Source organism: Camelus dromedarius, chromosome 30 (genome assembly GCF_036321535.1).
Source record: "Camelus dromedarius isolate mCamDro1 chromosome 30, mCamDro1.pat, whole genome shotgun sequence".
Classification (NCBI taxonomy): domain Eukaryota; kingdom Metazoa; phylum Chordata; class Mammalia; order Artiodactyla; family Camelidae; genus Camelus; species Camelus dromedarius.
Window position 1 is genome coordinate 20,807,005 of NC_087465.1, and position 27,820 is coordinate 20,834,824.

Genomic DNA, 27,820 nt, shown 5'->3' on the forward strand with positions numbered 1-27,820 from the left:
ACAATACGCATTTGTGTAGTGCTTCATAGTCTGCAAAATATTTCCCAAATATAAACTTAACTAATCCTCATAATCTACGTATTATTTTGAAAGCTTTTTTGTAGACGAGGAAAAGTTGACTTATATGTTTAAATGACCTGTCCGAGTAGCCAAAACAGTCTCGATCCAGTGCGTGTAACTCCACTGGTGAGTAACTAAGCTGGAACCAGAATCCTGTCCTCTGCAGCAGGGCCAGGGCACAACCCCATACTTCTGTCTTATTTTTAATACACAAACTTTATTATTTGAAGAATTGAAATGCAAGAATAGATTTAGAGGCATCGGCGGCATTTTTCCAGCAGCATTTGCTCATTTCACTTCTGTCTCTCTGTCACATCTTGATAATTCTCACAACATTTCAAATCCTATTCCAGCAAAAAAGATTATGACTCACTGAAGGCTCAGATGAGGGTTATCATTTTTTAGCCATAAAATGTTCCCTAATTAAGGTATGTGCAATTTTTTAGACATAATGCTATTGCATACTTAATATTGACTATAGTATAGTGTAAACATAACTTTTACATGCACTGGGAAACCAAAAAATTCATGCGACTCACCTTATTTCACTACTCACTTTATTGCAATGGTCTGGAACTGAACCCACAATATCTCCTTGGAGTTATACCTCTATTTATATAAGTAACTTATTACAATTTAAACGACTTATAGAAGAAAACCTTAGGTGGGAATTCCAACTCTTGTCCTTAGTAACCGTGGGTACCTCACTGAACATACGATGCTTCAATTTCTCCCTCTGTGAAGCCTGCCCTATAGGATGTTTCGAGGTCTAAAATTACCGAATATCGCACTGTCAACACTTTGTAAACTCTCGGTAACTTACAGCCAAAAGAACTCTTTTTCCCTGTTGAAATTCATAATTTATACAACATTAGAGATATCTTTTAGGCACAAACCACTAGCTTTTTGGTTCCTTTTATATTCTTTAAAAAAACCTCAAACTAACTCACTTTGTTCACAAAGGAAATGTTGTGGTCACCCGTCATTCTGACTTGAAGAGTCAGCAGACTTCAAAAGATACCGTGTTCTGCTTACTTATACATAACTTTCATCAGTTTATTGATTTACATATTAGTTGTGTTTGAAAAGATTTTGCTGAGTAAACCTGTGTATAACAATGCTTGTTTTCCTTTTAACTCACTTTATGAAAAAGACTAGGAATGAATACCCCCAAATCTTTTGACTCCATAAACTTTCCTTTTTGCTATATAATATAAATAAATAAGCTCAAAGTATAACATCTTTTAAAACTCAAATCAAATAATGGGATAGTCATCTGATAAAATAACAATAGTCAAATGAATGAAAACCATCCACCTTTTGAGACAGCCTTGTACATGTGGGAGTAAGTCAAGGTGGTGCATAAGATGATCTGATTTGTTCAATACCCAGTGCTTCTTGGTATTTTCACAGGAGATGAAAATGAGCCACTAGGGGAAATAATTATTATGCTGTCAGCATAATTCCCATTTGGGCAAATTTCTGTAAACGGAACACACACAGCTTAGTATTAGAGAAAATTCTTCCAGTGTAGAAGGTAGCTTCACTTGTTGAGCACTTGTTATTTGCAAATCACTATCCTAAACACTTTGACTTACTACCCCAAAGCCTGGAAGTTAAAATGTAGCTCTCCTGATTGTATGGATGACAAAACTGAGGCACCAGGAGGGGGTCCCATTTCAGCATCACGAAGGCAGTAAATGATGAAGCTGGACATTGAACCCCGGGTTTTCTCACACCAGAATTTTATTTTTAACCATTGCCATTAACCACGTCTACCAACAGAACTTAGACAAGAATTCCAAAGAATTGTTCACGTGGACCTGTTGTCTGATAGATAACATATCTGCTTTTGTACTTTTTTCCTCCGTGAGTTTTTGTCTTTTTCACTTACTTTGAACTTGTCAGTGAGCTTTCTTCATCCTCCTTGAGTGAACAAGTTCTGTTTTATCTGAATTTTGCCCCCCCCCTTTTTTTTTTGCTATAGCTTCTCCTCAGAGAGAACGTCTTTATCAGAAAGGACTATATACAGCCAGAGAGATCACTCTGTTTATGTAAATCATTATTTTGTTATATACAAGTACCATCTGGATTCCCCAGCTTTCGCTAACTCCATTCAAAAATAATATGCTTACATGTAAATACACACAGATGGATGCACATAATTTACACGATTGAATAAATTTGACCTTAAAATAACATTCCTTTATCTTCCTCCCACCCTTAATAGTATAGCATTTACCCTTTCATAGACTGTTTTTTCATGGTTTATCCAAATGGCTCCTGAGTAACCCAAGGTAGTAGTCATTTGCTTTCTCCCCCCCAGAAGCTCAGAAGAAGCAATTGGAAGAGAGTATAGAGCTGATCCAAGATGAATGTGTGTCAGAGAATGCAGATCACTCTACAGAGGAGCCCGCTGAAGGAGGGCCAGATGCGGATGGAGAAGAGATGACTGATGGTATAGAGGAGGACTTCGATGAAGATGGGGGTCATGAGCTGGTAGGAACCAAACATTTGGTGCCCGCACCCTTTGGTAACAGTCCCAGCATGTCAGCAACTCATTCATTCTAAAATATAGATTAATTACTGGGGGCTGCTTTCTTTCTTTCTATATGTGCATATATTTAAGGCGACATTGGACAGTGCTTTGCACCTAATAAGTGCTCAATCTATTCTTGCTAACGTAAAATATGAGGGAATATATGAATGAACAGGAATATTATGTATGAGATGAGGTATATTTACAGTCCCGAGTGAAAGATTCTCTTTCCCACATGCTTCTTCATGAAAAGAGTCTTGTGTTTGTGCAATTACACATGAACTCCATGTGGATATAATATCCTGGCAGCAAATGATCATTTCCTGGAAGATACATGACTCCTCTCTTATTTGATAGCATCACTCACTGATGATATCTTTGTCAGCCCTACGGCCAGCAGTCCTTTGTACACTCTGCTCACTGAGATGACCCTCTGGTGTGTGACCATGTCACCATCTTCAGTGTCTGTGCTGCTTGATAACTGGTTTCTATGAGTTGTGAATTTGACCGAGACTTGATTCTTTGCATGTTTTATTTCCCCAATGTATAATCATTATACTGCTCATTTGCAGATGTCCTTTCCTGCATAAACACACCAGGGACCTGGCAACTACAGGCTGATAAGGATGCTCTCTCTCATATTTTATCAACCATGAAATTAAATATACTATCTTAAAGGGATTGACTAATACAAATGATGAAGAGGGGTGTATGTATGTGTGTGTGTGTGTGTGTGTGTGTGTGTTGCCAACTCTCAACTATCTATGGACCAATCATGTTAAACTTGTCATGTCCGAGGTAATAATCTGATTCCAGTTTGTTTTAACACCCATTGTTACTTAGCTCATTTTGTCATGGTGGTTGTTCTGGCCTGGTAACTACCCCATCCATAGTTTCATTTACGGAATTTTATATTGATTTTTTAACATTCCAGCTCTGTTTATGTTGCAAGGTACCTGCGTTTAAACCTTTCAGATAAGAGCCTTTAACAATCACCATTATTTCTGCCAAAGTCTGCATCGGTTTGAAGGACTTCAGTACCTGTTTTTCGAATCGTTTTGATTTCTGGAAACTATGAGCTGACACAGGTGTCTCAGCTTCTCCTTAAGCAGGACTTTAATCCAACAACATCATTTCCTCCACCCGTGCTAATCAGACCTCTGCTGTCGCCTTCCCGGAGCCCTCTGGAGGCCTCCATGTTGCCGTTTCCAATGGTTACCTCTCTGTTCTTATTTTAATTTACCTCTCAGCAGAATCTGGCCAACAAGGGGTTAGGAGAATTTCTCAGAATACCAGTCGCTCATTCTCGGGCACCTGTGCTAGAAGCTTCCCTCCACAGCTTGCATTTTAAATAATGGGGTAGCCCAGGGCTTTGTCATAGGTCACCTTCTCTGTCTGCACACTTCCCCAAGGTGGCTTCATCAAAAATCTGAGCTTTAAGGATTATCTGTAAGTCAGAGATTCCTAAATCTAGATTTCTATTCCTGATCTCTTCCTGAAATTCTAGACTCAGGTATTTAGATGCCTATCTCCTGACAGATCTCCAAAAAACAATTGAAACTTAACAGACTAGAAACATGCTGGATTTTTTTCCAGCCATCTTATTCCTTTCCAGTCTTCCTCATTCTGGTAAACAACATCATCACTGACACAGTCGTTAAAACCAAAAAGACTAGGATACCTTTGATTTGCTCCACCTTCCCCTGTTAATTCTACCTCCAAGTCATAGCCCAAGGCTAGTTACATCTCCACTACAGCTAAAGTGATTTTTTTGCTTCAGCCCATGCCATCCATTCTCCACACAAGAAGGATAAAAATCTTTTTAAACTGTATTTCAGATAATGCTACTCCCTTGCTTAAAACCCTACAGTGCTTTTTATCACACTTCGACTCAAAAGCTTCAAGTGTGTGAATGTAAATTATGAAGTTGGATGGAAGATGCCAGTAGTGAGAGAGAGAGAACTTGGTGAAGAGAAAGGGGGAAAGTCCCCGGTGGTGATGGAAACGGAGTCTAGAACTCAAGTGTGTTTGTAGGCTGGCTTTCAACCTGGAGAAGGACACTTTCACTGCAGTGAACTGAAGGAAGTCTGAGAGATTTGGTGGCAGGTGCTTGAGGGAGTTCAAGCACAAACTCTAAGTCAGAGGGTGATAATCCCTAGAGAGTGAGGAGAGATGGGGATTATCACAGATTTGTGGAGATTGGACAAGATTTGAAGAGATTTATATGGAAAACATAGAAGATCACTAATTTGGAAAACACAGAAACATTGAGAGTTAGCATTCATAGTCAGTTGAGGTTACAGACCAAGAATTAAAGAGTAGTATTTTGCAAACTTTAAGGTGTATCAGAATTACCTGAAGAACTTGTTAAAGTTGTTGTGTCCCATTCCAAGAGTTTCTGGTTGAGTATGCTGAGTGAGGCTGGGATTTCGCATTGCTAACAAGTTCTCAAGTCACACTGATGCTGGCAGTCTGGGGTTCTCCTTGAGGACCACTGCTGAGGAAGCACCCCTCAGTCCGGCAGTGGGACTTTCTCCATTGGCTTTCATCAGCCTTGGCGGAAGCATGGAGAAAGTCAGCAGGTTTGGAGTTGGATTTTTGTCAGATAAGTGCAAAGAAAAACAATAAACAGAGTTGAGAACATTATTGAAAAGAGCTGCAAACTAGGTGAATCATGGGACTGAACCTGAGCAGAGAAGGAAGGAAACACAGAAGGGGGCTGGGAAGGAGAAAACAGAGGCACCAAAAAAAGGGGGCAGGGGTAATAAAAGTCTCTATGCCATTAAGGACCGGAAGAAAGGAAATGAATGAGAGAAAAGTGATGGCAGTACTCAGAGACTGAGATACTGAGACATTTCAGAGGTGTTGTGACAGTTAGGTGATGAGAAAATCCATGGGAGCGGGTCATAGAAGTGCAATCAGAAGGAAAGTCACTGCATGTGAAGAATTTAAGAAACTGGGAGGCTCAGATGCAAGATGGGGCCATCTACTTGGGCATGAAATCACTCCAAATATCAGATAGAAGTAAAAGAGTAGGACAGTTACGAAAAGTCAGCTGTCATCAAAGAGATAGCAAGACCAACTTTAGTCCCAGGGCTAGATCCAATCAGATTGTATCACCTTAAACACATAACTTCTCTGAGTCTCAACTTTCTTATCTGCAAAATAGTACAGTGAGATCAGAAATGTCTAAAATCCATTCTGTTTGATCTTTCCGCTGAGTGAGTCTGTGTTCCAGGAACACCATAAAGGAGCAAGGGTGGATCATGCAGCCAAGGGAACAGCTTTGAACCATGGTGCTTGGTTTATGCTCTAGACACACAGAAAGTGACTGATTAGAAGCATTGCTGCCTGGGGATGCTCAGGTTTTGTCCCTCAACTCTTGCGTTGTCACTAGGTCTTAGAGAGCTAATGGGAGACAAGGATACTATCTCTAGTATCTCATTTTGTTGCTAACACTTGGAAAACAATGAGTGAGGGTGAGTGAAACACTCAATCTTAGCAGTCCAAATGGAGACTGGGGAGTCCCTCCCAGTGATTTGCCAAGAGAAAATCCCATGTTCTGGTGTCTGCTCTTTCCTCTTTTCCAGACCACATGAACCAAATCACCCTTGGTTCTCAAAAAGGAAAGTCAAAACATAAATCTCTTTTGGAAGGTCAGATATGATTACAGATTGTCAGGATACAAAATAATTAGGTGTTTAGTGCATCTAGTAGGAACCAAAAAGAAGAGCTGGTATCCACATGCTCAGTCAGCTGCTCAAAGAGACTGAAATGAGTGGGAAACAAGAATTGTATCTGAAGCCAAAGAGATCCAGCAAAATGTGTCAGTGGGACAGCTGAAAGTGGTGGCACCCCTGAGGAGCATGTGTGAAGTGGGAGGCATGTGCACTGACCACTGTCTGTGCCTCGTTTTGTTCTGAATAGCCAGTTAGTGAAATTGATTTCCATCAAGCAATACATGCAGCTGACATCTGGGTTCCTGTGGTATGTGGACCAGCTGCTACAAAGAATGTGAAGATAAAACTATTGCTTTATGTGCAAAATGAAATGTATTAGTTAAATGGGTCCTTTTTCCAAGTAGGTTAGTGCCTTATAGAAGACTGATTTCCTTAGGTAAAAAATAATAGACTTGGACTTAATGATTTATAAGAAGCTAGCCAAGGTTAAATGTCCATGATTCTATGATAATGTATGCCTATGTATTTCATTAGTACCTATACATTAAGATTTGAATATATTTAAAATTGAACTTTATATTGATGCATTATACATACACTGTCAAACCACTACCATCCTCATTTCTGAGTAAATCCATTAGCAAATATATATCGATTGACCACTAATGAGATTTTTGCTATGGGAATAAAGAAGGAAATCTTTTTTTTTCCCCTCAAGAAGGCTATAAATTAACTGAGGATAAAGTCTACAGACAAAAAAAAAAAAATACAAAGCAATATATTATGATGAGATCCATGGGAGAGATAAACAGTTTACAAATGAGAAATCACATGTAGCTGGGATGGTCAGCAAAGGCTCCTGGCAGAAGTGAGATTAGAACTTTACCTCCAAGGATGCCGAGTTAAGGAAGAGCACATGCTAACATCGAGGAAGGACTATTCAAATCGTCCTTCACTGTTCTCAGATTATTTTATGGAAAAATATATTTAATATCCATAATACATTAGATATTTCATATGATATGTAGGTAGGTGGGTCTATGGGTGGGTGAACAGACCAACAGACCAGTAGAGGTAAATATATTTTTTTGATAAAACTATTAAAAACTTCACAAATAAGACATTTACCTTTCAAGCTCTTTTACTTTTTTCATATCGACCAAAGTTGTAATCCCCTTTTAGATTAAATAACATAATCCATAGTAAAAGTAGTGTGTGCATAATGGAATTCTATAGAAGAGTGAGTGCTCAGTACCCTGCTAATTCAAAAGCGTTAATGAACTCTCCCCACGTGTATGAGAGAAAACAGAGGAGAAAGGTGACCATGTACCCTTGAGGATGTCATAGATTGTCAGCTATGTTCAGGAGCCTTAGAGAGGCTAGTCAGTGTTTTCCAAAGCAAAGTTTTTGACTTACATCCAAAGACGTAAGGTGCTTGCTAAAAATGCTGATGTAGGTTATCTGGGGAAGAGCCCAGGAATCTGTACTTTTATCAGGCTGAGGTTTGAAAGTACAGAGCTATATCAGTTCCCAAAGGAAACTGTAGACAAGCCCAACACTAATACATTAAAGAGAATTTGAGCGCTTTCGAATTCTACTTGTAATTACTTTTGCTTTTGCTGACTACACACAATCAAGTCAGGCAAAAACTAGTAAGAATCCACAGTAGAATTACCTAGCTGGATCGTGTTAAGACTTAGGCATGCAACCTGAGTACTATATTGTAATATATCTTTCAGTATTTAACAAAACACTCAACTATGCACTGAGTCGCCTGGGTTTACAGGCTATTGAATTTCTGTGCACAATGGAAAAGGTCTGGACTGCAAATCCAATGCCGTAGTTGAAGAGAACTCAAAGCAGGCATTCTGACACACCATTGAAAACCTGGAACGCATGAAGCATTCTGATCACTGTTCTTGGTCTTTCTTTATGAACAAGGCTGAAAACGTTTCCTTCTTTTTGAAGCTTTTTGTTTCTTTCCTGATGAAATCCTTCACCTGGATATTCCCCCATATCAATCACGCTTCGATCTCTTTTTCATATCATCATTTGGACTAACTGCCAGCTAGAGGACAAAGAAGAACTTGGGAGACACATTCCCAGAGGTAGTGGTGCCCACTGAATTAGTTAGGGGTACATATCACAAGGGAGTAAGAAAAGTGTTGACTTAGCCTGCTTGAGTTTAGCCTGTATTCAAAGACCTTCATCTTAAACTCTGTCAACCCATCATATGCTATCTTCCCTATTCTCCTGACAGTAGATATTAAGGACATAAAGAAAGCCTCCATCCATGATTTGGGTGGAGTTAGCGATAGGATGAACAGTCATGGTGCATGTGTCCTGCGGTGATCTGGCCAGGGTGACATGCTACTGAGGCATGAATGGCCAGGGCCATTGGCCATCCCTTCTCAACAGAAATGAGACATGGCTAAGCCTTGGATGTGAGGCAAAAGGTGTGACAGGCAGATATCTCTGCTCTGGCTTTGCACCTTGAAATCTTATCTCTTCAGATTCTCTGATCCCTCTGTGGTAAGTGTTCCTCATAGTGAATTTCAGACTTGCTCTTTTTGGCACCTCCCTTGATTTCAGTTATTTTTCTTTTAGCTAAAAAACTCTGCCTGGCCCATTAGGGTAAACTTTTTTTTTCCCCCAGGAGGGTGGGTGGCTAGTTGTTAAAAACATAAGATCTGTCTGCAATCTAAAACAGAAGCCATTCAAATCTCCTTGACTTTGCACAAGCCAGTTTTCTATGTCCTTCATCTGTAACGGGGGTTCATAATAATAATATACGCTTGACCTGGGACTGTTGTGAGGAGTAACTGAAGTAATGTCTAAAAAGCGCACGCCTAACACAGAGTAGCCATCCAGTTAAAAATTTGCTAAGTAGTTGTGGTTTTGTTGTAGGGCATTAGTGTTCTCTTCCATATGTTCTATTTTATTTCCCTCTTTATTTTTTTTAATTTTATTTTTGATTGACGTGTAGTTGATTAACAGTGTTAATTTCAGCTGTCCAGCAAAGTGATTCAGTTATCTATATACATACATATATATGTATATTTTTTTCAGATTCTTTTCTGTTATATGTTGTTACAAGAAAATGAATCTAGTTCCCTGTGCTATACAGTTGGTTCTTGTTGTTTATTTCATATATAGTGATGTGTATCTGTTAATCCTAAACTCATTTACCTTCTTTCGCCCTTTCCCCTTTAGTAACCATAGTTCATTTTCTATTGTCCTTTTTAAATTCATTCATTTAATTATTTAACACTGTTTCCACGCCTATCTAGGTATGGTATAAATTAGGTCAGAATTAAATTAATAATAAAAGCCCACCACTCTGCCACCCCCGCCCCGCCTCTGCCAGTTGTTTGGGGGCGGGAGGTCCCAGGAAGTGGATCATGTCTGATTACATGCTCCTGCTGCCTCTCCCCCCACCCCGAGCTGCTCTCCCCTGAGAGTCTTTGCTGCTGCTGCTTGTGATAGAACACTGCTCTCTGCCAATAGGGCTGTCTCTTCCGCACCCAAAGATGCAGCACCCACAAGGTGCTCCTGGAATGTAACCCCTTCAGGTCTCCGTGTGAAACCACACCAGGTTCTGCAGTAAAGCTGGGAGAATGATGCCCCTCTCTCTGGCTCCAAGTTGGAAGTTGTTACCCAGAGCGTGAAGCCTGAAGGCACAAAAATCCCCGAAGCCCAACAGCTCGAGAAAAGCAACCACTTGAGCTGGTGCCTGAATATTTGCAACATCTCCCTGCTTCTGCCTTTATTTCACATTGCTCTCCGAGCAGCAGCCAGTTTGGTCCTGTTAAAGCTTAAGCCAGGCCATGTCATTCTGTTTTAAACTCTCCATTAGGTGCCCACTTCACAGAAACATATGTCCTTACAGTGATCTGCAAAGCCCTGTCTTATCTGCTCCCTGTGCCCTCTCTGACCTGGCTCCAAGTTCTCTCCCACTCAGCCCACAGCAGCTAAACTGGCCTCCAAACACACACTGTTCAGCTCCTGCCTCAGACCTTGGTATTTGAAGCACCTTGGAATTTGGAAAACAGGAAACTGGAGCCCAAATCATAAAGGGCTATGATTCTGTGCTAAATGTTTGAAGTTTATCTCATAAATTGCATGTAAATAAATTGGGCATTGCCTGTACCTAAGAGAGAATTAGGATGCAATGCAGCCAACCGAGTGGTCTGATGCAAATTTTTCTGGGGTGAGATAGAAGTAGTTTCCAGATTTAGCAAATAAAAATACAGAATACCAGTTAAATTTGGATTTCAGATAAACAATGAATAATTTTCAAATATAATTGTGCCTAAATATTACCTGGGACACACTTATAACAAACAAACAAAAAAAATAAAGGAGGGTGTAGCTCAGTGGTAGAGTGTGTGCTTAGCATGCACAAGGTCCTGGGTTCGATCCCCAGTGCCTCCACTAAAGTAAATAAATAAACCTAATGATCTCCCCCTCAACAAAATTAAAGAATAAATAAAAAATAAATAAAGGTTTAAAAAATGATCTGTGATTTATCTAGAATTCAGATTCAGCTGAGCTGCCTGTAATTTACCTGGCAGCACTCCATGGAAATAGATGTGAATACTGACCTTTCGCACGTTACTTCCTTTCAGCCTCTGTATTGATATCTATGAAAATGGAAATAATAATACCCCACTAATAGGCCTCTGGTAAGGACTGAATGAGATAATTCCTGAGTCGCACTTAACAAAGTCTCGACACAACTGAAAAAGTAAATTGCAGCTTTAGTTATCATTATTGGCATTATCATTATTTCATTTTGCAGGTGAAGCTGTCAATAAAACATTGCAGCATTTATAGCAACACAATTTTCATATGGAACTTTGTGTCTTTAAAGTCTTTAGAGATTCAGATTTGTTTAAAATCACTTCTTATCCGATAAGAAAGCCTTAAGGAAACAAATGTAATATTCTGGGAAGAATCATACTTTGCTTTCATCTTGTTAAATTTTCCTTTGATTTTTATACTTGCTGCCTTATTCAATTCAAAAGAATCCCTTTACAAATCCTTTTATGATTTTTTTTTGAAAAGATAACAGTTACTGTAGCCCGTGGTGATATATGGCTTTTATTTTCATTTTTGATATAGATTTGTTCTCTGGCTCAGTGATCTGGCCACCAATTTAATAGCAGATGGTCAATTGTGGTTTTAAAGAATCTGAGCATGTGAGAAGCCTGATATATCACATTTTCTATGGTCATCCAGCCACCTATTCAGTAAAACAACCAATAAATTTTGTCAACTGAAATAAATGCACAGCCTAAAAGATGAGAGTCATGTTTTATTTGGCAGACATTTCTGAGGACTCGAACCCCTTCAAGCCTGGAATGACAGCCTCTCGGATCTTCCTGAGGGGCTGCTCCGAAGAGGTAAGGGAGGAGCTAGGATGTACAGGAGCTTTACAACAAAGACCAGGTAGTTGTTGGAACATTAAAAGATCACTTGTTAACTGAAGAAAACCAGGCATCTCAAGTTAAAGAATTTAGTGTTTTTCTGTGTATGGGAGGGAGCAGACATTTGGGCTCATTGAATTCGTTCCTTTGACAAGCACCTAGCTATCTAGGCCAGTGTCCTGTCCTTTCTTATTCTGAGTCCCCTCAGGGTGCACCACTGTGAGTGGCTGCAGAGGCCGGGCTGCAGGCTTGTCTTCACTGGGGGGTGGCGGCAGCTGCTGATGACTTGATGGCTTCAGCATTCTTTGTTTACTGATACGGCCTGTAATATTTTTCATTCACAATTTTTAAATAAAATAGTGGAAACTTGCAGATACTAACTAATATACATAAAATAGATAAACAAGTTTCTATTGTATAGCGCAGGGAACTATTTTCAGCATCTTGTAGTAACCTGTGGTGAAAAAGAGTATGAAAATGAGTATGTGTATGTTCCTGTATGACTCAAAGCACTATGCTGTACACCAGAAATTGACACAACACTGTAAACTGACTATACACCACAATAATAAAATTTAAACAAGAAAAGGAATAGAAAATTTTTAAAAATAGTGGAAACTCAGTAGTGTGCCAGGTATTATTAGTTGCTGAAGAGTCAAAGAACAAGGCAGAGTGGCTTCTGACTCTGTAGCTCTCTCACTGGGCAGAAGAGGGAAATTCTGCAGCCGGAAAAAATAAACAGGTATTAACAAATCAGTGTGATAAGTGCAGGTATAACATGCATCTCGACAGTAGAAGATGGGAAGTGAAATGACACAGCAAAAGAATCTGAACAGACTTCACAAAGGTTGTGCAACCTTCCGTTTTGGTTCTTAAAGAATGAAAAAGCAGATACAAGCAAAACAAAGGCTTAGATGGCATCACCAGCAGAGAATAGAACATACCAAGAGCAAAGGCTTGAAAGACTTTGGTGTCTATTGAGAACTTGGTTGATGCATTTGGCTAAAGCAGGGCTTCTCAGTGGGTGGTTCCGGGACCAGCCACATCATATCATGTGGAAACTTGTTAGAAATGCAGATTCTCAGGCTCTGACTCAGACTCACTGAATCAGAAAATCTGGGGGTGAATCTCGGCAACCTGTGTATTAACAAGCCTTCAGGGTGATTATGATGCCTACGGTTTGAAAATCTCTGGACTTACAGCAATAGGGTTTTCAAATCTGGGTGCATGTAGAATCACCAAGGTGCTCTTTTATAAATATCAATGACAGGGGCTTCAAGCTGTAACAGTTAAATTGGCATATTTGGGGGTGGGGCCCAAGCAAAAGTCCAAAGATGTTTACATGTGTAGCAAGAGTTGAGAGACTTTGAGATAGAGCACATGGTACATGAAGAAGAAAGGGTGAATAGAAACTTTACCAAAGAATAAATAAGTGCATGAAAACTCACTTAAAACCATTAGTATTCAGGAAAATACAAATTAAAACAATAAAGTAACACTGAACATCCCCCAGAATGGCCAAAAATGACAGATAGGATCAAATGTTGTCAAAGATGTGGAGCCCTGAAACTCTCCAACAGGGTGGGTAGGCAGATACAATGTTACAACCATTTAGAAATGTCTGGCAATTTCTTCTAAAACTAGACATAATGCGTCAGCAATTTAACTCCTCAGCACTGAAGAGAAATGAAAGTATGTGCCTAGAAAGTACTTGTACAAGAAAGTTTTAGCAGTTCCGCTCATAGTATCCCCAAACTAGAAACACTCCATCAGTTGGAAAACGGATAGACCAAGTGTGGTCTATTCATACAATGGATGGTACTCAGTAATGAAAGAAACAAACTACTGATACGTGCAACAATGTGGACAAATCTTAGGAACGTTATGCTGAGTGAAAGAAGCCTTGTACAAAAGAGCACAATATTGTGGGATCGCATTTAAATGAACAAAATTTGCCTGAAGGGTGAGAGTTGGAGGCAGGGATTGACTTTCCTGGAATGTCATTCTCTTCTTCATCCTGGGGAACATCCATTTTTATTTCAATATTCAGCTCTATCTAACACCAAACCCTCTAGAAACCTTCCTGATATTCCTTGTTAGAATTAGGGGTGTCCTGTATAACCCACATAAACCCCTATTAGGCCAATCACTTCATTGCTGCTACGACCTTTTTTAAATGTCCGTCGCCTACTAGCCTAAAAACCCTTGCAAGCTGGATGGTCTCTGGTCTTGGAGTCCTCATGCACAGCCCAGTCTTTAGCACCCAGTAGGACACATGGAGATGGACGAGGTGGGTGGAACAGAGGGACACTGGATTACTTGACAGTATTGACCCGTTATCTCACCCTCCTTCTACATGCGCCTCCTCCTCCCTTGAACATCCTTCCCCCCTCGTTATCTCATCTGACTGGCCAGCGTGTGCTGTTTCTTCAAGACCAATGTCACATGTCATGAATCCATCCCTGAACAAGGCCCCCAGTCTGTCCCAGACACAATTGACTTTGCTTCTTTCTTAGGCCACACCATACACGTCTCATTGCACTTAACTCGCTATATTGTAATCAGTGTGATTTCCCTTCTTTCTGGCTCACTGATTTGTGAATTTCTCAGGGCTTATTTTATTTGGTATTTTTCCTTAGTGTGGTGCTTAGCACATGTTAATGCTAATGTATATGTGTTAAAGAAAGAGAGAAAAGTGTCCTCAGATGACCTCAAACTAGGAGCCCTCTTCTCATTTTTAAGTGCATTTTAAGTGTGTTTTGTAATCAGATGGTGTTCTAAATATTACGTGTGTGGGCATGCCCTCTGTGATTTAGAGCATTATTATACTAAGCAGAGGACCAAAGTTTTCATTATGACTTATCCACTAGGTCATTCAGGCAGCAGCCTGCATCTTAAAGGCACTGAGGAGGAACAACAGAAGGAGGCTTAAAGCCAGTACATCAAAGTCAACACAGCAGTATTGACTTGCTCGTGTTGATTTTTGGTGATTCTGTATTATTACCTCCCATGAGGGATAAAAATGCAAATTTTAAGTAACCTCAATTTAGTTAGCAGAGCTAGAAGACCAAATTATAAAACAAACTAGAAAATAAGCTGCCCCATCTGCAATTTTTTAAGCCCCAAAAGTACACCAAAAAAACTAAAAATCACAAGTTCAGAAGAATAAAACTTCAGAGAATTTAAAACTAAAGTCTGCCCATAAATACATGCTAGATGCTGGGATTCCAACTGCAACAGGAGGGCAATTGGGTCTTTAGAAAGTGGGTTTTAGAGCCAAGGGATTTTGAGATGTGAAAAGTATTTCAGGAGACAAGCAATTTCCAAACTGCCTCCAATAATGTTAAGAGGCAGAATAATACATCCAGAGTGTATGCCTAAACAAAATAAAATCTTTTCACAATCCCAGAGTCTCTATACAGAGAGAAGGAAGAGAATAGAGAGGTTCTGAAGTCCTTTAGAAATAAGAGGCAATCCAAAAATAAGCCTTAAATATATTTAAAAACTAGAGGGACAGAGCTACTTTTCTAGGAACGCTGTAATGTACTAGAGGAAAATAGAGCAATCTGAAGTATTAATGCTGTCAGATTTCAAAAGGCTAGTTATGAAAATTGTCAGAGAAATAAAACAACCCTGCCAACAAAAAGACCCTAGGCTGCCAATATAGAACAGAACGTGGATTTTCTTGAGCAAACATGCACACATGTACATGCATGTGAGGTAGCACACCAAAGTGACCACAACGTTAACGGTAAAGAAAAATTGCACTGAATAGAGTTAAACAGGCAAGGAAGACTTTATTCAAGACCATGGCAGCAGGGATCGAGACTATTACAGTGGAGGAGAGAGACGGAACTCAACTCTGTTGAAACCAGAAGCAGCAAAGAGTTTAAGTGCTGGGACTCACTGGGGGTGGGGGTGGGGGTTGGTCAAGGTGATTAGAACATCTGTGTTTGCTAACTGTCACTTCTCTAAGTTAGGCTCTGACCCTTCCGCAGAGACTGAGTGATAGGGGGCCCTATTTTCCTCGATGGTTACATTTCAAAGGGGTGGCATCCAGGTCCTTGAGAAAGAAATACCTAAACTGTGCAACTGGCAGGGGGCTGGGCTGGGAGATTTACACCTCAAAGGGGCAGAGAAAGAATTTATACCTCCAGGTTCTCTAAAGTAAATGCTCTCAGAAATGGAGGATCTGGGCTTAATAGGAAGAAAGTTTAGACAAGCTGTCTTGCTCATCAGAACAAAATCTTACACATTTTGCACATCAGTCATCTCCCCAAGAGACAAAGCATTGAACCTCATGACAGTCTCCTTTGCAGATTCTAAGGGATCTCAAAGCTAATTCCAGAGCTATGCTTTTACATATGTCAAATTAAAACCAATATGGACTTAGTAAGGAGATGCTTTCTTTGAAAAGAATTATTGGAAGAGAGGATGGGACTATTGCAGTAGACAGTCCTGAACGTAAAATCTGCAATCGTCTCAAGAGTTAAGCTGAAAAAGTTTTTCTTTGTATAGAGAGGGGTTAAAAGGCTAGAAGGAACTGGATGTTGGGAAGTGGGGTGAAAGCGTGGCACATTGAGTAGTACATCATATCTGTAATGTTTTATCTTGGGGCCAGCCTGTTTTCCAGGAGAGACCCTTTTGGAGATGAGGTATATCAGCTCAGGCTGATGGTGAGCCCAAGTTCAGAGTCCTGGAAGGGGAGAAGTTGACCCAAAGTATGGTTAACATGTATTTTGTTCTCATTCATCAGCAGGGATAAAATAGTTCAGCTCATCGTGTATGGGACCAAGAATAGGAATTTGGAGGGTCTGTGTCTAGCTGTGTCACAGATAAACAAGGAAGCATCAGTGGTCTTGTCAGAGGCGTAGCCAAAGGATGGTTCTTTGCAGTAAGATTTTTCCGAAACACAAAGGGTGGAGTTGGAGGTGGGGGGTGGGGCTTAAGCCTCACTGTTTTTTAGGATCACAGGGCTCAGGTAAAGTTCACCATTATCACTTATCTTGAGGTTATCTGGCTCTTGATCCTGGAGCTATCTCTACACTGTACACATTACAGAGTGGGATTGATCCCCAGTGAGACTTATGTCTTTATCAAAAGTTAGAGGAAGGACCCAGAGTTACTAGACCTCCACGCGGACACTCTGTAAGAAAAGGGGTCTGGGGAATTTGGTCTCTTTGTCCTTTTCAAATAGAGAAAAGCATTTTCACTTACCCTTATGAAGTGCAGATGTAAGTTTAGAAATTCAGTTCAAAGAAGGGTTATTTCGGCTTCATTTGTAGATGGACAAGCCTTTTAACAGCGGAAGGACCTTAGGCAAATCACTGACACTCTGAGACTTGCTCCCACATCTGTTAAAGGAAGTTTTTGCAAGTTATTGAGAGGAATAAATCAGATCGTGTTCATAAAAATCCCTGCTATGAGTATCTGTGCATGGCAAACTTAATCTCTCCCCTTAAGTGACAAAGTTTAGTGGAAGTAATAGTTGTAGGAAATTTTAATAACTGGGAAAAGAAAAAAATGTAAATGATTTGATTTCAGTGTTTTTACACGTTCCCTTGTAACTTTGTCTTAAAATTTCAGTGTATTTTATCAGCCATCTTATGTCACACATCAAGATTCTTTTTTTTTTTTTTTGGAGATAATCTCTGTTGAACTGAGATAGAGAGGTTTGTAGATAGAACCACTTGAAATCTCTGAGAAAAGTTACAGTGATTTTAAATTTGGAAAAAGTTATTTTCATTTCTATGGGGATAGATACTACGAAGAAATGAAGTGGCCAAGAAATAAGAAGGTGCATAGTTACTCTATTTTGGGAGAAGCATGTGTCTTACTATTTACTTAGTCATGCATATTTACTCTTGCCAAATTCTAGGTTTTGATGGTTTAGTCTTTGGGTCTTACTCTATCCCCACCACCCGTCACCCAACCCTCGCCGTTGGAACTTGGGTCCCTCACATTGATCTGAATACAGGGGTCATTTACGGGCAGGGATTCCCATTCAAGTGTTCAATCCCATACAACACACATATAAGGAGTTCTGTATGTGGAACAGAGCTCTCATATTCTGACTGCCTAGGAGGTAACTCCCAATGTTCCATTAATGATGAGTAAGTTTCTACAGACCCATATTGATAACACAGTCTTCTTATAAGAGCCCACACATGAGGTTTGCTATTTTGTGCCAGAATGACAAAACCCATACTATAGTCCTCATGGTATCTACCCAAACATTAACTCAGTACTCCCAGGATTCTAAGATGCAAACAGATCTTTCTCCTCTTATAAATTACTCTCAAATCCCTAAAGCTAAAAACTTGGAAAGAGGGTCCTAGTGATGTTGAGTTTTCTGCAGCAGAAGCAGTTTAGCTTAGATGTGTGTTTTTCCATTCATGCCATTTTGATTCAGGCAGCCAACAAATATTTATTAGATGATTCTTATGCACAGGCACCATTTTAAGCATGAGTAAAAGACAGCGAATGAGAAAGAAAAAGCCTCCTTAGTGGAGGGTGGCGGGTAAAAGACACTTCATTCTCCAGTGGAAGCTTACGTTCTGGAGACATTCTAAAACATATTCTTCAAGCTGAGCATCGTCTATGAAATGAATACAATGACTGGAGTATTAAGTTCATGGTTATTTGATTGCTCATTATTAAGCACCCCTTCATCATTATTTAAATTTGAACTTTCCAATTAAAAGGTCTATTTGGAATTCACTGAAGGAAATTAACATGATAGATATTTAAAATAGAGGACCTATTAAGGGTGGGTAGGAATGTAAGTACAAGGTAGATTGTGAATCTGTAGGTTGCCTTGGATAGTATGGTCATTTTAACAGTACTGAGTCTTCTAATCCAAGAACATGATAAATCTTTCCATCTAGCTGCATCATTTTCAACGCCTTTCATTAATGTCTTAAACCTAGCTAAGGAGGCAAAAGACCTGTCCTCTGAAAACTATAAGATCCTGATGAGAGAAATTGCACAATAGTTTTAAGAAATAAAAGTAATTAGAGGAAATGATGTAAAGCATAAGATAACCAAAAGAAAGAATTTCATTTCTATAAGAAAATAACTCTGAAATATGTGAACACATGTGCTTATGAGTATGCTCAGCAAAACTTATTACGTATTTTGGAAAATGTTTCAGTTTTTCTGTCAGTCACTCATGAGAAGTAAATAATTCACTGATTGCCTAGTAGGTGTAGATTTTCTTCATTTGATTTTAAAAGGATCATTTTTAACCAGAATTACCTTCAGTGTAGGAGAAACATGAAGACTTACACATTGCATTGGTTAGAAGGGCATTTTTTAAAATCATTTCGAGTCATGAAATTTTCACCAGACTTTGTCTACATTCCCTTCCTGGTTTCTAATGCTACCTTTGTGCACCATGGCATGTAATATGCATGTTCCATTAAATTCTCTGGGGCCTTTTCACTGCTTACTGCTTTTAAATGGACAATTGTATGTCAGTGAAGACTCCAGACAATGAAGCACATAGAGTTCAGGTGAGTGTGTTCGCTGCATTTAACAACCAGCTAAAAATTAATGTCTTAAAGCTTTCCTACCTGTCTTTATATTCAAAGAATGCACATAGAAGTAATTCATTTTACCTTATTAAATAACTGATGAAGGAAAACAGATGTGGGGCATGAAGAGGGCCATGTCCCAGGCTTCAGTTGAGCCCCTGGGACATGCCCCACCAAGTGTGGGTCCTTGGCTTCACGCAGGAAAAAATTCAAGAATGAGCTACAGTTGAGTAAAGGTAGATTTATTCAGAGAGATACACTGAGAGGCAAGAGAAAGGCCACGAGGTGTGGGGGTTGGGTGCTCAGATTAAAAGTAGGTACACACTCCATAGACAGAATTTGGGCCGTCTCCGGAGAGAGAGAGGCCCGTTGAGGCACGTAGTGTTGCCAGTTTTTATGGGCTTGGTGGCTTTGTATGCTAATAAGTAGCCTAGGGAAGGGGCTGGGATTCCCAGGCAGTTGTCCATTTCCCACCCTTTGACCTGTTGTGGCTAGCCTTGGGACTGCCACGGTGCCTGTGGGCATGTTATTCACCATGTTAATACATTACAACGAGCGTATAATGAAGCTCAAGACCTGCTAGAAGTTAAATCTCCCATCATCCTGAGCCTCAAGGCCAACTGGGGGTTGAATCTTTCACCATTTTGATGTTAATTGCTGTAGCATTCCCTGAGTGGCTGTGCCCTGGCCCCTTCCTGTCTCAGAATGAATATGGGATCCCTGACACCATACTGATTTTCAGCACTAACATTACATGAATACTAAGGTTTTTTTTTTAATTATCATTTTATTCTTCCAGATCTGTATGTTAACAATATTTCCTATTTTCTATAATATGGAATCTATAAAACACTGGAACCTTTAGTTATATGTTATCTTTATTCTAAATCTAAAATGTTAGTCACAGGTAATATTCTATATGGAAATAGCAGAAGCTGTTTCTTAGATCTATCAGGTAATTCATTCATCTAAAGTGTTAAAGTATATTCAAGTTATGCAAGATGATTTTCCAACATTGTATTTATTGGATAGATTAATAGACATTTCTGGAAAGGGTTAGTTAATTATAGATACTGATCTCCCACTATCTCTTCCAGAGGTGGTTGAATTTAGTGGCCTAAGCATTTTATCCATCAAATGACTAGCACTTTTTTTTCAAGTTTTGGATTTTTTTAATGCTCCAAATGTAGGTGATTTATAACCAGGTATATTCTATGCATAAGACTTTACTGATTTGTTTTATAGTCTGTTTTTAAAATATTGAGTGTGGTGAACTTTCAAAACTCTTCAGAATAAAAAACCTAAAAAACAGATAAAAGACTCTGATCATGTGATAAATATCAGTGTGAGAAATCTGTGCTTGAGCAAGCAAAGAAAGTCATTAACAGCAGTATTTCTGATGGAACTAATGTTATACCTGTTCAAGCTACACTGAGTCTAATAACTGTGACAGAAGAAATGGGGAAGGGTTTGAAAGCATTTCATTAAATCAGAAATGGAAAGAAAGGGGAAAATGGCTTTCTTCCATTTTATTCATAGCTCAACAGACAGGATCACAGTGGAAAAGAGATTAATTGTCTAAATGGTGTCGACCTTTTACCATTCAGGCCCCATATTCTGGAATTTAATTCCTAAATGTGTTTTCCTCGAATGGCACGAAGTTTGTATCCAGGCAGCGTTCGAATTGCAAAAGGGCATCTTCAGTTCACCCCTACTCTGTGTGCCTTTGTCACCAAAGCAGTCAGGGGGCTGTGCCTGGCTGTTCCCAGTGCTTAAAACTCCCACACATGCAAACCAGGAGGCAGTCAGCCCTTCTCTACCTCCGGATCTCCCCCCATGAACCTTCGCTGTCTTCGCTCTGAATATGGAAAAAGCACAAGCTTCAGGGTTGCCTGGGATGAAATGAACGTTCAGGCCTTTGGAAGCCCGATAAGAGTTCTTATCAACCGGAAACTAATAAGTATTCAGAATACCTGGTGCATATTTGATATTTCCTATCTTGCCACAGTTTTCGGAATACATATTAACGTTCAATAACATTTACTAAAAGCAAATTTTGCTAGCCTGTGGTCTATTGGAAATAACATCTGCCCCTACCATTTAAAGCTATGTGAATTGGACAAGTTGTGGAATCTTTTGAGGCTTAGTTGTCTCAAAAATGCAGAAAAACAGCTTATCTTTAAAAAGGCAGAAAGCTGAAAAAGCAGGATATAACACATATATCCTACATATATGTGTACACACATCACATACAGATACACACATACACACAGGGAGAGAGATTCTGATTTTATTACAAGTCAAAAAAATAAAAGGAGGGAAAGGAAACAATACATTTTCTATTTTCACCACCTTCCAGAAATAATAATGAGTTTTTTTTATATATATATATATATATAATTTCATTTATTGCCTAAAATAACTTTGGGGAGCAGGTACTTTACAAGTAACTGGTTTTAGAGAATTTCAGTAACTCCCCTAAGGTCATAACGGATAATAAAGGCAGAATCAACATCCAACCAGGGTCTGTAAGATTCCAGTGACCTTAGATATTTTCACAAATTAGTTTTACAAATTTTATCAATGTGTGCTGTACACATGATTTTTGCCATATCTGTACACCACCAGTTGTATTTTTAACTTAATTTTAAAAATTAAGTTGACATCTTTTTTTATTTAAAATAACTATCTTTGAGACTAAACTTTAATTCATTCCAATCAATAAAAAAAGTCCTTTTTTAAGGAAGAGAGATCCTTTAAATAAATGTAATAAAAAGACAAACACTTCTTTTAATTTAGCTTGTTTTTTTTTATGTAATAAAAATCTTGTGTTCCTGCTTTTCTCAATCTCTCTCTCTCATTTAAAAAAAAATAGACAATAATAGAGAAATGTCAGAACAAAGATGAGCAGAAACGTCAACAGACAGGATCACAGTGGAAAAGAGATTAATTGTCTAAATGGTGTCGACCTTTTACCATTCAGGCCCCATATTCTGGAATTTAATTCCTAAATGTGTTTTCCTCGAATGGCACGAAGTTTGTATCCAGGCAGCGTTCGAATTGCAAAAGGGCATCTTCAGTTCACCCCTACTCTGTGTGCCTTTGTCACCAAAGCAGTCAGGGGGCTGTGCCTGGCTGTTCCCAGTGCTTAAAACTCCCACACATGCAAACCAGGAGGCAGTCAGCCCTTCTCTACCTCCGGATCTCTCCTTAAAGCAATCAGAACTGGAACGCCACTAAGAAGGGCAATTTTCTCACGATGCGAGTCGCTGTCTTGAACTCATCTCCCCAGAGTAATAACATCTTGGGCAGCAGTTTGCAGTTGGCTCTGGGAACACGGGGCTCAGTTGCGCTGCCCTGCAGTTCACACTTGATGAGATGACAACTGAATGACATTGTGATTGGCCGTCGCCCTCCTGCAGTCCCCCGCCTTGCACACTTTTCTGCTTGAAGTTGGCAGAAATTGTACATGCAAATTGACTTGTCCATCACATAAGAACAGTACCCCGAATTTTACAGAATTTGATCCTTCTTTTTAATCACGTGCATAGCTTCTCAGTTAAATACCTTGACAGCACATTGTTCCTCTGAATTTTATCTGTGTGCTAAAAAGAATCAATTTTGTCCCTATAAAAACATTTAAGGTCATCTCTTTTTGAAAATTCTTCTTAACATTTACTGTAAGAAAAATGTGAATATGAATTTAAAGACCTTGAAATACCATAGTATTTTTATGACAAGTAGTAACTGTGAAACCAATTATTTTTAAATTTTACCCAGAATTTTAAACAGTTTTAAAATTTAAGATACGTTTTATTTCTGATCTTTGGGGCCACATTCAATCTCCATGAATACTGATGCTAAGCAAGGACATTTTTCTTTGAACTATCTCTGTAAACATAAATTGAGTAACTGTACCTGGAAGTAAATTAGTTTGAAAAAGTTCACCCATGTAATTATTTTTTTTTTCCTATGTAAACTATGGTATTTTTCTTATGGTATATTTTCTCCTGATAAAATTGGTTATTCCTTTTCATAGCTCACATGGGTTCTGCCAATGAGATGATTATATTAAAATATTCAATAACTGCTTCTATCATTATTGCTTAATAAGTATGTGGGCACTAATAGAGCTATAGGAATAAAAACTAGTGAGATTGAAATCCAGTTACAAAATAGAACTGTCCATCACCTCCTAAAGTAAGTTAAGAAAGTTTATTTAGAGCGTATTAAGGCTGTGCGCAAATATACAAGTAAATATTTGTAATTCTTCTTTGTGACACAGAAATCAACTCCATGTGCTCTTACATTTGCCTGTATTTTTAGCAGCAAAATAGAGAGTCACTGGAGACATTCTGTCTAAAACTTCACCTGAATCATTATTTCCCCAGCACCTCCCACCCAGGCCCCACATGTTTTAGAGGACGTTTGTAGGGAGGGCACATTGTTGCTTACATTCAGACTCTACTCCCTGATGTTTATTTCAAATCAGGTATGTTTTAATCTGGCCCTCAAGGAAGGGTGACTTAATGTGATTCTGGGCTGGATTTATTTCCCCACTTCAAGTCAGACCCTGGGCAAGTGACTTTCTTTCCTTGTGCCTCCGACTTCTCTTCATTAGGATCAGTATTTGTAGAATGAAAATGTGGAAATCATTTATAGTTGCAGATGTACATTGCAGATGTACGGTATATTACATTTATGTGACAAGTAGTACCGCACAGTGTTTACTCAGCAAAAAAGACCAGTGTAGGTGGTACAAAGTACACCAGGCAGACACAGGGCTCTTCAGCACACAGCACAGTCTAGCTGAGTCTTTTGTGGATTTCCAAAGTCAAATCTGATGAACAGATGATGTTACAGCATTCTGTTCAGGTCCATAAAGTGTGACGTCCCAGAGGACTCGAGATACAAAGGAAAAAATCTCTTCAAATACAGAGCTTGTTTTCTGATTTGGGGATAGGTTTGTTTATAGAAATCTTCTACGAGAGAACCGGCATATGTTAAATTTCTTCATCAATTTATTGAATTGAATGCTCCAAGTTCTTATTCATCTTAATCTGTACCAGAATGATCCTATAACTGATACTATTTCTAAATTCTACATTCCCTTGTAATAAAGAAAGGAAAGCATAGGCAAGTGAGCTGATATCCAAACCCTATTTCAAAATGTTTATTTCAGAAAGTAACCAGCAGTGGTTATGACATAATTAGTTATATATAAAACAAAGTCTAATTTCCAATTCCTTCTACATCTGTTACAATTCTGGGATTTATTTTTTCAAATCATGATAATCCAAAGTACTATGACTCTGAAAACTCTCTGAATCAGTCAGGATTTTATTACATTCAGCATAATTTAAGTGCTAAGAGAATTTTGATAGTATTGCAAAGCTTTAAGCCTTAAGGTTTTTTGAAATTAACTGTGTTTCTCAAATATACTGATAAAAATAATGCTTTATGAATACAATAATAGCATATTTATTTCACATTGCTATTTCACGTGCTCTCTCAGATTAATTTTGTTCAATCTGAAAATGGAAGCTATTTCATTGTATTCTAATTCTTTGATGGGTGTATACAGTATATTTAATTAAATTAAATGCAAGTTGTTAAATAATGATGGCAGCCTTTCCCCAGCTATTCTGAAAATCATGAATTAACCACACAATTTCCAAGGGCTTTTAAAATTAAACTTCTAAATCAATCAATTCTGCATCACATTTTTCTGTTACATACTACAAATAATTTTTTTTTAATATTTCTTCTTGTGATGCCAAAACTAATTACCTAAAGAACTGTAGAAAGCAGTAAAATGTGTGAAATTTCAAAGTTCATAATAATCTTAGCATTAATCAGCACTTGGCTTCTAGCACTGGCAATAAGCAATTTAGAGTACTATCCTAAAATTATCATTATTAAAATTATCATTACCAGCATTGGGAGTACCTAATGGTCATTAGACACTATATAATTAGCATGAGAAATCAGAAATCAATGCATGATCAAATACAAGTTATGTGCCAAATAAAATTACTATAATTTATCAATTCAGCTACTCAAATATGATTGTCAGTGAGCCCCAAACACTCAAAACACAGTCATAATTATCTTCAGAAAGTATCAGAGGACAGTTGGGAAGAATTAAGAGAAATGTTAATGCATTACTTCGTGTAACAGAACATCCACGCTCTGGTAAATCATATAATTTAGCAATGTAAGTAATTATTTTTCGGTATTAAAGTAATTAAATTTTTACACAGACATTTTAAATTAAATTGTGTAACCCACATTAGATAATTTTACTCTGAAGTTAAATATTCTTCTTTCTTAATCAAATGTATTTTTACAACATACAAAGTCTCCTTTAGACAGATGCCTAAAGCAAGTTTTTAATTAAAACGGTTTTGAATTAGTTCAAGATGGAACTTCAAAAAAAAAAAAATCCAAGCAGATCTACTATAAACCAGGGAAAGGCCAGTAGTAGGTTATGTGCAAATTCTAGTATTCTCCCAGTAATTCCATAGCTTTTGTCCCACTCATCATGGGGCACCAGAGTACTGTCACATCCCAGTTGAGATCATCCCAGTTGTGCTAACATTCACGCTGTGCCCAGTCTGCCTCCCTACTGGGCAGAACAGACTATTCGGGTAAGCACTGGTCTTAAATAAAGCAGACTGAATTTGGTTTAGTAAAGACACTCACTCTCTGATCCAAGGATTCATGAATAATACGAGGATGACTCTTTCCCAACAACCTACCTCACTGGTTTGTAATAAAAACCAAATGAGAATATATGTAGAAAGTGTTTTATAAACGTTCACGCACTATACAAGTAAGAGTTATTATGATGGTTGTGGTCCACACCCACAGTCTTAACCTAGTCCCAGATTCTAAGAATAACCCAAACTCAGTGTCTACCTGGGACAAATTAAGAGAGTCTTAGTCTTAGGTAAGTAATTCAGATGCCTCAGACTTTAAGACATTCTTGTTGTTTCTCTTACTGTAAGCTTTTTACAGTTTCTCTAGTTTTATTCTAACAACTGGATACTCCTTTATTCCTGGGAACAAGTAGAGTCCCAAAATGTAAATGAATCAATGAATCAAAACAAGAAAGTCTTATTCTTCAGATCCCTGCCCTAATGTTCTGTCTGACACCAGCCCATCACGCCTGGAGTTGGCCTCTGCCTTCCTCTCTCTTGCCATCTTTGGAGAAATGAACTGAACCCATATTCCATGGATAGGACCCTCCCAGGACTTCCATACTTATAAAATTCTGTCTGGCTGTCTGATTTGTCATCACACTGTATAGGTTTGGGCTCAATATATAGTTCATATTTAGACCCAAGGAAGCCAATTCTCTTCTAACCACTATTATCTACCAATGGAACAAGATTCCTTGTGAGGTAAAAAGTTCTCTATCCGCCTTGAGTTAGTCAAGTCAAAGCTACATACCCATCAGCCATGATTACCATGGAAGGCCCTGCTGCTTTGGTTGGGAGATTAGACATGATCACGCTACAGTCCTAGGTCACCTGCTTAATAATTCTGCTTCCACTCTGTTACTCTTATGTGCTACTGCTTCTCCAGTGACAGTAGAGAGGACAATGTAGGGTTCCTGACATTGTGGCCTCTTACCACACTGAACAAATTGTTCCTAAGGAGTGAATCCAAAGGAGAAGACACTGTTTGCCTTTTATTTGATTATTTGTGATTTCAGTTAAATGAAATGTACTCCAAAAACACAAATGATCTGTGTTTCCAGATGTAAAAAACTATGATTGCACTAATATCCTTGTTAGAGATAGCAGTAGTTAGATACAGGAAATGATGTAACTAACTCTGAAAAGAGTTCTTTCAAAACCACATATGGTAAACCATGTCTCAAACCAAATATCCGGAAGGAATATGGCACTCAGTTCAATACTGAAAACTGTTTATATTGTGTCCATTATAAGTCAGTCTCATAAACTAAAACATGAATGCCAAAAGTTTGGCAGCCACTTTATAATATTTATAAGAATACAGCTTATTTGGATTTGGCAAAATTAAATTTACATTAATTTTGTTTTGTCTTTTAATGATAGTTTTATAATATTGTTTCATATTTTCCATCAGTTTTAGGAGAGAACATGAAATATCTGAGCATGAATTATGTAGTAAATCCTATAACGCTATAGAAAATGACTAATTTTCCCCAGTCTTTTCATCTTTCCATTTGGTTATGGAAAAACAAAGCCTAATGAGTTATAGATCTGTGATCTACTATAGTATACATAGGTAGGTTTTGTCTCTTGCTCATATTTATTCATGAGTGTTGAGAGATAGATGGAGAAGGATATAAAGACATGGGAATACTGGGGAGAATAATGTGTGTGGATTATAAAACCAAGCTGTTAGGAATTAGAGAAAAATAAGTAAGGACAGAGGTAGAGGATGGAGACAGGAAAGCAGTGAGGATGACCAGGTGGCACAAACAGAAGACAGTTGGCCACTGGAATCATGACGTGCCCGGAATCACTACAGTTAATGTGCACTTAAATTGGGTCATAAGTTGCACCCAAGTTAAATAAGTTT

General features: G+C 38.5%; 1 protein-coding gene and 1 long non-coding RNA gene across 4 annotated transcripts in view; one reads left to right on the top strand and one right to left on the bottom strand.

Annotated features, from left to right (window-relative positions):
* Positions 1 to 27,820, top strand: part of RALYL (RALY RNA binding protein like) — a 298,333-nt gene that overhangs the window by 262,934 nt on the left and 7,579 nt on the right. For 2 of the 3 annotated variants that reach the window (XM_064480903.1, XM_010979376.3), the window contains exon 7: positions 2,387 to 2,559. The exons of the other annotated variant lie outside the window; for it this stretch is intronic. In XM_064480903.1, the coding sequence (XP_064336973.1) occupies positions 2,387 to 2,559 (173 nt within the window). The remainder of the gene's footprint in view (positions 1 to 2,386; positions 2,560 to 27,820) is intronic. 3 annotated transcript variants of the gene reach the window in all.
* LOC105088512 (uncharacterized) overlaps positions 11,576 to 27,820 on the bottom strand; it is a 132,831-nt gene continuing 116,586 nt past the window's right edge. The window contains exons 3-4 of the long non-coding RNA XR_004133228.2: positions 16,926 to 17,062; positions 11,576 to 12,162 (exon numbers count right to left, since the gene is read on the bottom strand). This is a non-coding gene — a long non-coding RNA (uncharacterized LOC105088512). The remainder of the gene's footprint in view (positions 12,163 to 16,925; positions 17,063 to 27,820) is intronic.